The sequence below is a fragment of the Apteryx mantelli genome, chromosome 6 (genome assembly GCF_036417845.1).
Source record: "Apteryx mantelli isolate bAptMan1 chromosome 6, bAptMan1.hap1, whole genome shotgun sequence".
Lineage (NCBI taxonomy): Eukaryota > Metazoa > Chordata > Aves > Apterygiformes > Apterygidae > Apteryx > Apteryx mantelli.
The window spans coordinates 38,678,637-38,691,720 of record NC_089983.1 but is presented as its reverse complement, the minus strand read 5'-3'; the positions used below and the strand labels follow the sequence as shown (position 1 = coordinate 38,691,720).

At 45.7% G+C, this 13,084-nt stretch overlaps 1 protein-coding gene across 3 annotated transcripts in view; it reads left to right on the top strand.

Annotated features, from left to right (window-relative positions):
- Nucleotides 1-803: 803 nt before the first annotated feature.
- Nucleotides 804-13,084, top strand: part of ADCY5 (adenylate cyclase 5) — a 224,259-nt gene continuing 211,978 nt past the window's right edge. For all 3 annotated transcript variants that reach the window (XM_067299311.1, XM_067299310.1, XM_067299313.1), the window contains exon 1: nucleotides 804-1,834. In XM_067299311.1, the coding sequence (XP_067155412.1) occupies nucleotides 821-1,834 (1,014 nt within the window). In that variant the 5' untranslated portion in view covers nucleotides 804-820. The remainder of the gene's footprint in view (nucleotides 1,835-13,084) is intronic.

The window sequence follows — 13,084 nt, the reverse complement described above, 5'->3', positions numbered from 1 at the left end:
AGCGCGCCCGCCGCCCCCAGGCGCCGCCGAGGAGCGGGAGCCCGAGCGGCGGCCGCCGCGTGCATGAGCAGCCCGGCTGCCGCCGGCCCTGCCTTGCCGCCGGGGCTCCTTCGCCGCCGCTGGGAGGCGAGGCGAGGCCGGGGCGCCGCCGCCGCAGCCCGGCCCGGCCCGGGCAGCCCCGCCGCCGCGCCCAGGGCCCCCCCGGCGGGGGATGCTCCCGCCGCCGCGGGCTGCTGCGGCCCTGCGAGCCTGAGCCGCCCCGGCGCCCTCCCCGCTGACCGCCCCGCGCGGCTGCTGCTGCTGCCGCCGCCCGCCCCGTGCCCGGCCCCGAGCGGCGGGTGCCGGCGCGGCGCGGGGCGATGCGGCTCCCCCGCGGCGCCCGCAGCCGCCGCGGAGCGGCTCGGCTCGGCGGCGGCGGCGGCGCTCCCGGAGCCCGCTGAGGGCGAGCGGCTGTGAGGCGGCGGCGGCGGCGCGGCCCCGCGGCCCTGCCCGCCCCCGGCGGCGCCGCGCTCGCTCGGGGGTGTCGGAGCAGCGGGGGGCGGCGATGGCGGCCGCCGCCGCGCGGCCGTGAGGGCCCCGCCGGGGCCGCCCCGGCTCCGGGGACACCGGGCTGCGCCGGGGGCGTTCGCGGGTTTCCGTTGTTTTTTATATATTTTTGGTTTTTTGCTTTTTCCCCCTCCTATTTGGGAGTTTTCTCCCTGCTGTTCACCCCCTGTCGCGGGGGACCCCCCCCCCAAATCCCCCCCCCAGCGGACTTGTGCTCCCTCCCCGCCCGGCGGCCTCGTCCCCTCGCCCGCTGCCCCTTCCCTTCCCGCTGGGCATGTCCCGGTCCAACAGCGTGAGCCCTCCGGGCTTCGGCGGCCCCGCGCCCTGGGCGGCCACTGAGCAGCACCGCTCGGCCTGGGGCGAAGCGGAGGCCCGGGCCAATGGCTACTCCTACCCGCTGCCTCCGAACAGGTCCTCGGGCAAGAAGGCCTCCCGCATGGCGAGCAGGTGGAGGAGCGAGGAAGACTACGAGCCCCAGGCGAGCCGGAGCCGCGGGGAGAGCGGCTGCAGGATGATGATGAGCTTTAGGTCCAAATCCGCCTGGCAGGAGCACGGTGACGAAAGCCGGCGTCATCGGTCCCGCCACCCGCCCGGCGGAGATTCCCCCGCTGCCCCCAACGATGCCAGCCCCCGGCAGCTGGGGGAGCAGGGGGAGGTGCGGCCCCGCTCTGTCGAGCTGGGGCTGGAGGAGAGACGCATCAAGGCCAAGATCGAGGAGCTGGAGGAGGAGGACGGGGACGAGGGGGACTCCGAGGCGGCCTTCTCCATGGGCAGCTGTTGCAGCAGCCTGCTGCAAATCTTCAGGTCCAAGAAGTTCCAGTCGGAGAAACTGGAACGCCTCTATCAACGCTACTTCTTCCGACTCAACCAGAGCAGCCTCACCATGCTGATGGCCGTGTTGGTGCTGGTCTGCGTGGTCATGCTGATATTCCACGCCGTGCACGGCCGCTACGAGGTGTCCTACGTCGTGGTGCTCTCTCTGGCCATCCTGCTCATGGTGGTGCTGTGCATGGTGTGCAACCGCAACGAGTTCCACCAGGACCACATGTGGTTGGCGTGCTACTCGGTCATCCTGGTGATCCTGGCTGTGCAAGTGGTAGGGGTTCTGCTGGTGTGGCCCCGGAGCGCCTCCGAGGGCATCTGGTGGACCGTCTTCTTTATCTACAGCATCTACACGCTGCTGCCAGTGCGGATGAGGGCCGCGGTCATCAGCGGGGTGGTGCTCTCTGCCATCCACCTGGCCGTCTCCCTCAAGATCAACGCTGAGGATAAGTTCCTCCTCAAGCAGGTAGGCGAGCCCCGAGCCCGTCCGTGCGAGTGCTCTGCAGCCCTGACCTGGCTGCCGCTTTGAGGAGCGAGGAGAGTGGGGTTAGCTGAGTTTTACGGGCCTGCCTGATGCCGAAAGGCTAATAGGCTTTCGGTCGAAACCCCAAGCTGTCTGATACTAAGCAGGATTTTGTTCGACGTGGTGACTAGCCTGTAGTCCTGCTCCTTCGGGGCTGCCGTATTTCCTCCTTGCTGCTTTTCATTAATGTTCTGAACATAAAATAATAATAATAATTATTATCTTACTGGTTTCTAGTGACTGCTGTTTTAGCACACTATCAACCAGCCCTGCTAATGCCCTTCAGTTTTATTTTGTGTAAACAGCCCTGCGCTAAGCACACCTGTGGAATGGTATCTGCGCTTGCTGCCATGTCACTGAGAAATGTGTGGAAAAAGTCTTGTGATTTTTATCTGATAGAGGTTATCCTCGTGTGTAATTCTAGAAACTAAATTCAGTGGCAATGCAGTGTTTGCTTAGGCATCAGAGAGCGTGCTCCATATAAACATTAAATAAGCTTCTGATTTAACAGGAGGGTGTTCGCTCTGAGATGCACTGGAAATATCCATGGTAAAGAAGCCCGAACAGAGTTCATATGCAGCTAGCAGAAAAGTAAGAAGTATAGATGCAGATTATTATTTAACTGTAGTTGTGATATCATGTTTAAGTGGAGCAGCTCAATTCACAGGAACAATAAGACTATTATTGAATGCATTACAGTGCATTTTTTAATTACCATGTCCATATAAAAAACAGTAAAACAAGGAGCCACTCTTCTTTTCCAAGCAAAGGAAGCAGCCTTGGGGGTCGTGTGCTTTAAGCTTACAAGACTCCTTGGCAGTAGGAAAACCATTGACTTAAAATATTGCAGCTATATGGTAATCACTGTTGCTCTAAAGAGCAGGGGTCTGAGTAAGGATGAGTCTATCACCATACGCTTGTATGTAATTGGGGGTTGTTTTTTAAAATTTGGTGTTTGCTAGCTTACAGTTCTACCGCATAAGACAAAATAGAGCATTGCACCTTGCTGTGGCTGGCCTGAGTCTGTCCTCTAAATTGTTTTGGTTTCCACCTATTGCTGTGTCAGAAAAAGTTCTAGGGCTTTCTTTTAAATAAAACTCTGGTGGATCTGGGCTGCTGCTGCTTTGCTTTACAAAATATCCCCTGAAATTATTCCTTAATTCTTCTTTTTTTCTTCTTTCTATTCTCTTCTTTCCCCTCAGTTCACCCTGCTTGGATAGTTTCTGGCTTTAGTTTTAAGCTTGTTACAGATATTCTTATAAACTGTACATGACATTTTTCTTATGCTTGATACAAATGGGTTTTTGTGGATTTCCAGTAGAGCATACCCTGTAAGCAGGACGGTTACTGTTTTTCTGCTTCAGCTGGAAAAGTTGGCAAATGTGCTCAGCTCTGCTTCTGCAAAGCCTTGTGCATGTTCTTAACTTTATAAACAGAGAGTTGTCCCATTCAGTTGAGCGTATTTGGATATTGTTTTCTTAAATATGAAAGCAAAGCTTGTCAGGATTACGGCCAGAAGACTTAAAAATCTGATGCAAGCAAAGTTCAGTTTGAAGGATACTAATAAGTGCATGAAATGCTGTTACATTGGAAAGCGTTGATAACTATTTTAACAAGAAGGAGCCTAAATCACAAAGGCCAAGTCATTGACTCCCTCCCTGGAGAATCTGGGATAAGCTCAGGCTCCCAGCTGCTTATTCAGATCACTAGACCTGCTCTCTCCCTTCCCAAATGCAGCAGGGTTATTTGTAAGAGGTTAAGAACTACGAATGCATGTGCACTTGTCAAAGGTAAGACATGGGCAGCAGATGATGACGATACAGTATTCACAAATCTCTGCATTTCGCGGTTGTTTTCCCTCTCCTACGAATGTTGGGTTTTACGGCAGGTTGGGAGTAAGAGCTCAGTTAAAGAAGGAGGCTCTTAGGAAGGAAGGTGCTTGGGAATCTTCTTGCTTTGCTTTCAGATACAAAGGTCTGGATCCTAATGTGGTCTCAACTGGCCCTAGCACTCCTGAATTCCGTGGCGTTGTTATTCAGGGCCAAGAATCAAATTCTTTGTACGTTTGCCTATGTACGTGAGCTGCTATCTCTGGCTGCCTGATAGAAAAACCCGTTTCTGCAGAGCACGTTGTCTCCCAGCTATCAGCAGGCCTTTCTCGCTGGGGCTGTAGCCGGTTGCCATGGAAATCTGTTTTGTTCGGCTCTGCCCCGCTGATGCGTGTAAGCCCTGTTTCTCCCTTCAGACTAACACTGGCAAAGGTGGATGGAGACCAGATAAATCAAGAGGAAGGGGTTAAGTTGTTTTCAGTGACTTCACTCTGGTAGTCGCATCGGGCTGGATTTTGTGGAACAGAAGTGGATAGTGAATAGCGTTTGTGACTATGTGACCAGATGGTTCTTTATCCGTAGCATTCATAGGAGAAAGACTGCTTAGAACTTGTATCCCCTCTCCTCATTTAACCATAATACTTAAGTGAGTTCCTTTGTGTGTGTGTGTGTTTTTTAAATCTCCTCTCAGTTGCTTCTAAGCCTGGAAAAATCATACACTTGTTACGATCTGCTAAAATTTTTGTAATAAGCTGGATGACTCTTCTGTAGACTCCTGAGCACTTTTATGAGGCTCAGGAGCCTGCTGAAAACCTTGCTGCATCTCTAAAGAAAGGGGGTGAAATTATTGTTGGTTGTAGGTCCCTTTCGGGAGAAAGGGAACTTGTTGGATTCCCTTGCTGAGAATGCATGCTTTTATTGTCTGAATTAAATTGCTCTCATCACTACTGGACTTCTCTGTCATCAGACTTTCTGGTCCAAGGCTTATGCTGCTCAGGCTTGTATCTTTGAATGCATAGGCCCCTGGCCATTGATTCACAAAAGGGTTAAGGCGCTCAGCTGTTTCTGAATTGGGATGGGAATAAAGGTGGCTGTGATTTGACTGAACTGCCTTTTTTAATAATTTTTCTGGGGTCACAGGACTTTGGAAGGAGGCTCTGACTTCTCTCTGCTTACCTGAGGCATCTGGGGTCTGTCAGTCACGAGTACAGTACTGTGAGTGCGCTTAGCAAAAGCAGCAGGTATACTTGGTACCTGCGCGAGTCTGATCGGGTAGAGACAATGATTTTGGCTTCTTGCATTTTCTGTCCCAGTTAAACATCAATTCTAATTAATATGATTTACTGCATTATGTGGCAGACTCTTTCAAATGTATCCAGTGCTGAGGGAGGAAGAGAAAAAATATCCTCTTTGAGAGTTTACTCACATCCAAAGACTACTGCTGGAAACAGAGCATATTAAATGTATAACACTACTCAACCTACCAATTTGATTGTGTAAAGGTTCCTTGTGTACCTGTGATCAATTAATTCTAGAGGGATTGCCTTCAGATTTATTTGGGAGAGGATGAGTGAATTTGTCTTTACGTTTTTGTCCTTGTGTTATCCTGGGAAAGTTTGGCTTACAAATGTGATTCAGTGCACAAATGTCTGTGTCTTCCTTTCTTTGTATATGCTACATATCTCTTCTTAGGCCAGACTTTTTCCATGTGATGGCTGTGATACACCTTCAGGCTCTGAAAATACAGTGGACTCCAGAATTCATATAAAAAGTACTTTACATGCTAATGAGAGTAATACTTAACTGAGAAAGGAATATACTAGTTATTGATAACCTGTCTTGCATTCACAACAAAGATGATACCATGATACTGAGATTTAATCTATGTTCCATTAGAAACAACCCACCTAGCTGGCCCACAAACTCCATACAGACATATGGGAAGAACTTACAGTATATGGGTTGCAGATGCTTAACTTAAATCATGTGAGTAGACCTATTGCCCTCAGTACAGATAGTCTTGAGTAAGCACTGGCATTTTTGTAAGACTAGGGGCTAAGGGACAGGGAGTTTCACAAGAGAATTTGTTGGGCTCTGAATCAGAGTTAAAAAGGAATGGGGATTGTGTGGGGGAGGGAGTGGAGGAATAAGAGTAAGGGATAAGAATGCAATACACAAACATCAAACAAACTCATGGACTGAGGTTAGATTTAGTCTCGTTTTCCCATCCGAACCTGTTTTATTGTAACTTTCTGAGGTTCCTTGTTCAAGGATACAGTTAAGCCTCTGTAGTTTATTAACTCATTGTGAGTGGGTGACTGTTAAGATAGCATAAAAACAGAAGACTGAGGGGTTTTTTTTTTTTTTTGGTCTTGTATCTGTAAAGCCATGAAAACAGAAACTGAAATGTTCAGATCTTTTCTTCCCCAACTACTACTGCAAACCTTCTACAAAGGATTTTAAATAGCAGAGCTTTGAACAGCTGCCCCAGCACATGGCTCTTGTTTATGGCACTCAGATTGAGGACTCCTGATGTTGAGCTCCTTGTTGCTCAGCCCCATTCCATACGCCTCCATCATAACAACATTACATTAATACTCCTCATCCTTCACTTCTGAGAAATGTGTATGTGTTGGCCTTTCTCCCTGTCAGTCCGTGTTAATGATATGTGATTGATCCGCAGCTGCATGGTGGCTCTCTTGAAAGTGTAGCGTTTCGGTTTAACCATTTCTAGGAAGATGTTGCTATGAGAACGTGTGCAGTTTCTCTTTTTCCTTTCCCTAAACAAACCGTCACTTCAGCTGGGCTAAAAACAACTTTTTACTGTAATAGGATATTGACTTGTGTCTTGTGGATATCTTCTGGCTTCTCAGAAAGATGCTTTTTAGATGCAATTTAATTAGCATTCAATGAGAAGCTAGTTACCTAGCAGGAGAAATGGAACTGTATGTTTCATCTGAATCGCAGCATGCTCAAGGCATGTAGATGATGACTGATTTTGAGACTAGCAGATTCTCAGATATGTGTTACTGAAGTCACTGTAATGCACTTTCATGGTTTTATAGTAGCCTTTATTCATAAAGAAAGAGAAACGTGCAACTAAAATACAGATGTACGTGTCGTTTCTTTACAGTTTTCTCTCTCCTCCAGCTGGAAGGTAAATTTGAGTAATATTCATTTAGGACCTGATGTTAAGGCCCTCAGCTACATGGGGCCAGATGCTGCATGTCTTACAGCATGTGATATTTTGTTCTGCCTAAATGTTGATTTCAGTCGAACTGCTCATACAGTTAGATGTGCTCCAGCAAAAGTAACAATTGAAGAATTTGCCTGAGCAGTAGGTTGACTTAAGTCAGTAAAAGTCCAGTATTTGGGGCCTTTAGTTTGTGAAAACAGGCAACCTGAAGCATTCAACAACTGTTGCACTGATAATTGCCTTCCCTGGTGTAATTCTCTAATAGACGTAATTAAATTAATCCGTGAGGTATTGTATATCAATTAGTCCTTAGTAGAAACATTGTCTGTATCTCTTGGGAGTGCATATGTTGCTTGAGGTTTATAAAGGCATATCTGTTTTTCTTTCTTATATCTTAAATTACCCTGTGATCCTGCCACCTCCTAATCTTCCTCCCATTCTTGTTCCCCTGTCCCACCCCAAATCTGTTTGCTATTTTACTGAAATGTTCACTGGTACCAAAAACTGTTAGTGGAATTGTGTTTCCTGAGTGCTGTGTGCCTGTTTTCTCTGTGCCACTGGATTCGCGATAGGTGCGTTGTCTGGGTAAACTGACCCATTTGACTTGTTTCTGTGAGCCTTGCGGTAACGATCACAGTCCTATAGCTGGCTTGGAACTTGGTGAATTGAATATGAAGCTCGGTGGGGATGATATAGGTGCATTGCTGCTCCAGAAGCACTAATTCTAGCAAAAGATTTGTCCTTCTAGGTGCTTTTATGATACGCTTGAAAAAGCAGGGTATGCTAGTTCTGTGTATTTCTGGAGGGATGAAGATATTTCAGCAAAATCGTGGCAGATTACATTAGGACTTGTGAGGCAGAACGATAGCTTTGGGGGCTCCAATCTTACAAAGCAGTTGTTGTCAACTTGTCCTTAAGTGTCCTGGCTCTATAGTTTGGTTTGACACAATTGTGACCCTTAAACTCTGTCATAGACCTGTCCGAGACAGGACATCTTATTTACATGGTCTTTCATTATTAACTGCATTCGGATGAGACATAAACCTGAATCGCAGTAGAAACTAAATGTTGATGATCCTAGTGCTAAAGGCTCACTGGAACTTGTTCTGCCTTCTCAGAGCCTGGATCAGCTGCAGCACTTCCTAAATGCTGTTTTTCTCCAAGTTAGCTGTTGCTTGGACAGTGCTGCTGAAGTCAGGGATGGAAGAAGACTGGGACCCTGCCCAGCTGGAATGTGAACTTTGGGCACCAGACTGTTCTCCAAATACATTAAATTTGTATTTGATTAGCTAATCTTTCAGTCATGCACCACAGATCCCTCTGACTCTTAAGAAGAAAATTGGAAGAATTGCTAACTCTTTGGCCATTTTAGTAACTGAAACACTGTCTTTTGGGAATAACTGGTTTTGTCTTTATGGGATATTGCTCTCACCTTCTAATCAAATCAACAGAACCTTCCTCCTGCCTGGCACAACATGCAATGAAAAGTCTCCAGCAGCAGTTGTAACACTGACAGGTAAAAATTGAAATTATTTTGACAGCAGCTTCCATGTGTGTGGTAAAACAGTCTGTCCTGTAGCTGTTAGTGGCTTCTGAGAACCTGTGCGTTGACAAGTTCCTGTCCTCCTCCTTTTCTTTTTTTTTTTTTTTTTCCCCTGTGCGGTTGGGTGCAGTTCAGAGAACATACCTGCTTTTGTTTGGGGAGGTGGAAGACAGTGCTCCAAATTCTGCTAGCCTTGGGCAAGCTTTATCTTCCTGTCTGCTTTTATCTGTGCAAGGTGGCTTGTAAATGCTACAATAAATATGTACCCAAAAAAATGTAGTGCAGAGGGAGTTGGACTGCACCAGTCTCCCCAGAGCCTTCCAACTAGTACATGATTTGCCACATGCTTTTTTCATGGCCCAGAGGGGTAGGATGCTGACAAAACGTGTGAGAGGAATGTGAAGATTCACAGCTTCTGGGAAGCGGGTGGGGTTCCTGTATAACTAGTATGTGACTTTTTTCATCTCCCGTGAGTCCTGTGTTTTGATGTGGGATGTAGTCAGTGTTAGTTCCTTCCCTCCTTTTGAAGTCTAGCCTAGTGATCTTAACTTGTGATATCTTGCATTCAGGGGATGCTTTCTTCTTTGTGTTTTTAAATTGATGATACTTTTTTTTTTTGGCTTTTCCCAAGGAGTACCATTCTGCTGCCAGAAGTTTAAATTGATTCATTATCATGGAGTCCTTAGGCAAGGTAAAAACCCAAGGGGAAATCTCACGTGGGTGAAAAAACACAACCCCAAAGATTAAAAAGGATAATCTAGATATGAGGGGGTGTGAGAAAGAGTCAAGAAGTTTTAGTGTCTCTTGAACACCAAAATGTTCTCACCTTGTTGCAGGAAAGCTGGAAACTTCTAACACTTAATAAGATCACACACAAAATGGTTGTCAGCCCAAGATACGAGTCAAAATGCTTTTTAGCACCTGCAACTGGACTACTCCCAAGAAAATCTGTACTTGATGTTTTATGATGATGAGTCTTGCCAGCCTCATCATTGGCGGATATAGGAATGGCGTCATTGAACAGATCTGCAGTGGAATTTAGCATGAGATAATCCTGTTCTGACACTTAGAAATGGACTAAGCCAAATTAAAACTCTGCCTTTAACTTCTGTTTTCAAACTCATGTTTGAACATTTGGGAAGCTCTTCCCGCCAAGAAGTCTAATAATCAGACAAGCTTGTGAGCTACTGCAATCAGACACATTCAGCTTTGCACTGCAAAGGTGACACATTTATGAATGGCAAGAGACCCCACAGCTTCAGAATTCATGGACAATATTGGCATCACTGACAAAATCCCTCCTAGTGCTAGGCCAGCCTCACTGATACTAGTAGGAATTCCTTTTTAGCATTTGCTACAAAAAGTTTCATCATAGCATCAGGCTTTCTTTGTTCTGCAAATAAAATACCTTTATGTACTTCTTTTTTTTTTTTTCTCCATTTCCATCATGAGTCATTAATGCGATTGGGATGTATCTTTGTTCTCTTCCCTGGACATAAAGAACACAAATCATGTTTGTGTGTTTAAGATGTTACCTGGACTGTCTGCGCTGATAGCGTCAGTGTGCACCATGTGGTCGTCATACTCACGTCCTTCCTACCGCTTAGCAGCAGAGATACTAGAAGATACATATCTCAAAGTAGCCTGAATCCTGCCTATGTGACTGATTCCTCTGCAGTTTGAGTGACGAGCTTTCAGATGAAATATTAAACTTTCTCTTCTTTTCATCAAAGTTTCACACATCCATGGAACACTCATAAATTTTCTTTCTGGGAAGTGGGTCTTTATGGTATTACACTGCCTACCTATCATCCTCCCTCTTTCTGGGAAACTTTGGTTTTGGGGGGTGGGGGGGTAGAGCTGTGGATTAAAGCCACTCTACAAATTTAACATACACATTCCACTAGTATCAGAGTGCATCTTTGAGACAGTAAACAAAGGACTGTGCTGATGCAACAGAGGAGGAATATAAATAGTTTTTTTTCCCCCTGAAGACATTAGAAATGGATCTCTCAAAGCAGCGACTCACGCAAACTGTTTATTCCTTAAATGTGCTTGCAGCTTGTATAAGACATGCTGTCTCACTTCATAGTTGAAAGAAAAGGCTATGACATTGCTTGCAAGAATATGTCATAAGACATTTCTAATGCAGACAGCTGCCTGGCTGTATTTTCCCCTTCACAAAAAGCCACGGCTCTTTCTCTCTATTTCCCTCTCTAGAGTAAATGCCACAAGCGTTGATCTTTGTGCACCTCAGACTCTGGAAACTGAATTCCTAGAGCTAGCGATGTGGTAAGGGACTACTCAAATCAGTATTTCTAAAAACAGTCAGCTTGCCAGTCAGCCCACAGATGACAGAGCTACTCAGACAGGCTTGCTGAGTGATGAATTCTTTCCATTTGCTGGGAGCTACCCAACAGCAGCTTTGTCCATATTCTTGCTTAATGTATGTGGATTTATGCACAGAATTGCACAAATGGGCAGACGAAGGAATGCATTATTAATGAAGATGATGTTTCCAACTGAATGGGATTTCTTTTTTCGGGTAGGTGGTTACTAATAATCTCATAGAGGAAAGGAAGCAATGCTGTGTGGTGGGAGATGGTGTAGTTAAAATCTATCAGTCTCACCAGCCTTAAATGCTGACTGCAGCCTTTAAAGCTGTTAAACATGAGATAGGTTACTAGTATGGGTACTGCTATTCTGAAGTGAAGTCTGTGGGTCTTAATGCCAGGAAGGAGTACTATGATCATTTAACACAGTCCACAGAACTTTTCTCTGACACATAATGATTTCTTCTGTTCAGTTGGTATGGAGGGGGAAAAAAGTTAAATACTGAATTACACAGTATTTGTCAGTTGAAAAAGGAATCTGCAGTGATCTCTGAGCTGAATATGAACAGAACTAGCGATTTCTCTTCCCCCTTCCCCCCCATCCCCCCAAAAAAGGAGAAGATTGTAACACCCTGTGATGGAACATATTGGGAGTAATTTGCTGCTCAGGGTGGCATCTTCCACTTAAGACATAATGCAGATGGTCATGTTAGTTTGTGAAGGGACTCTGACATCATGCCCAGATTTCATACTGCGTAATTGTGTTCTTGCCTTCTTAACTCTAGTTGAATATGGCATTTTTCTGTGCTCATTTTCTATTCTGAACTCTTTAACAGTAAACGACAGCGCTGTCGAATAGCTGCTGTGCATGCAAGTGATTTTACACCCATAGCTGAGAAACTTGCAAGGCTGTTGACAAGCCAGAAAAATGAGGGAATAAAGTTATGAATTGTATCTTCTTAGTTATGTTAGTGTGCTGGAGCAAGTGCCATGCTGCTGATAAGCCTGATAGATACATTGATAACTTTTGAAAGCTACTGGTGATGATACAGTTGAAGGGTGTCTCCTGAGGTCAGCTACACCATCCCACAGCACCAAGGCAAGACCAACTCGGTCTCAACCATTTGTGGCAGGTCCTAATCACACATCTATCTATCTTAAAAAAAAAAAAAAAAAAATCCTGGGCATATGTGCTTTGGGGTCACAAAGATGCTGTTTTGCTTATTTTTAAAGAGCCTAGGTGGGATTTGAGGAGGAAATAGTAGGGAAGAGAAGTCCATAACTAGGACTCTGACTTCTTTTCCTCATCTTATGAAACTGCCTCTTAGCTTCCTTGTTTTACCTTATCTCTACTTCCAAAAAAACACCTGAAACCTGCAGTTCTCCATCTTTATTTGTAACAAACAATGAATTTGTATGACATCTGGCATGGCTGGGTCTCATTCCTGAGGCAAGGCCTTCTTGAGAGCACTGCAGTACAAATAGTAAACTTGGACACTGAATGTCCTTTCACAGGTGACTTCCCTTTCGATGTGTAGTCCTTCTCAGCTGTTTTGGACAGGTGCACTTAATTAACTTCATTCCTGACTCATTAGCACATTAGGGTTACTTCAGGGGCTCTTAAGCTGTATGCTTCTTGCAGCTACCATGGAAATGGCTGTGAATAATTACTTAAGGAAATATTTCCAAAAGTATTTCCAAAAAAAATTTGTCTTTCATTAGATAAAGTGAAGAGGTTGCATTTTTTCTTTTTCCTTAACTGATGTAGGTAATGAGTATCTGGCTGTAGTCATGAAACCAATTAGAGTACACATGTCCACATGCACCCCAGTTGTGCCACAGGAAACCACTATACAGAGACTGCTGTCCACAGCTGCAATCACCTTATTCTACTATTTTAGATGCAAATAAGATCCAGTAAATTTAATTCACTCTCAGAGGGAACACAAACTAAATAAAGTCACATTTGCTAAGAGGAGCATTCACACAAGTTTAACAAATCTTCCTCAATTTATTTTGATGGACTTTTCTGACCAGACAAACCTGTACTGCAATATCTTCAGGGTAAGACACTCCAGCATGCGTAAGTTGGGAGTACCTAATGTTACCATAGTGCATTGCCCATATATGCTGTTTTCTATTAACAGAGATACAGTGTCACCCTCTGTTCTGCATGCTTACCCCTTTGGCAAGGACTGGGGCCAGTTGTGTTAGGGACAGAGCCAAGAGAGTAGCTTATCTGTCACGTTTCGCCTGCCCTTGACCCTGTTACCAAAGCTGCTTCTCAGGACC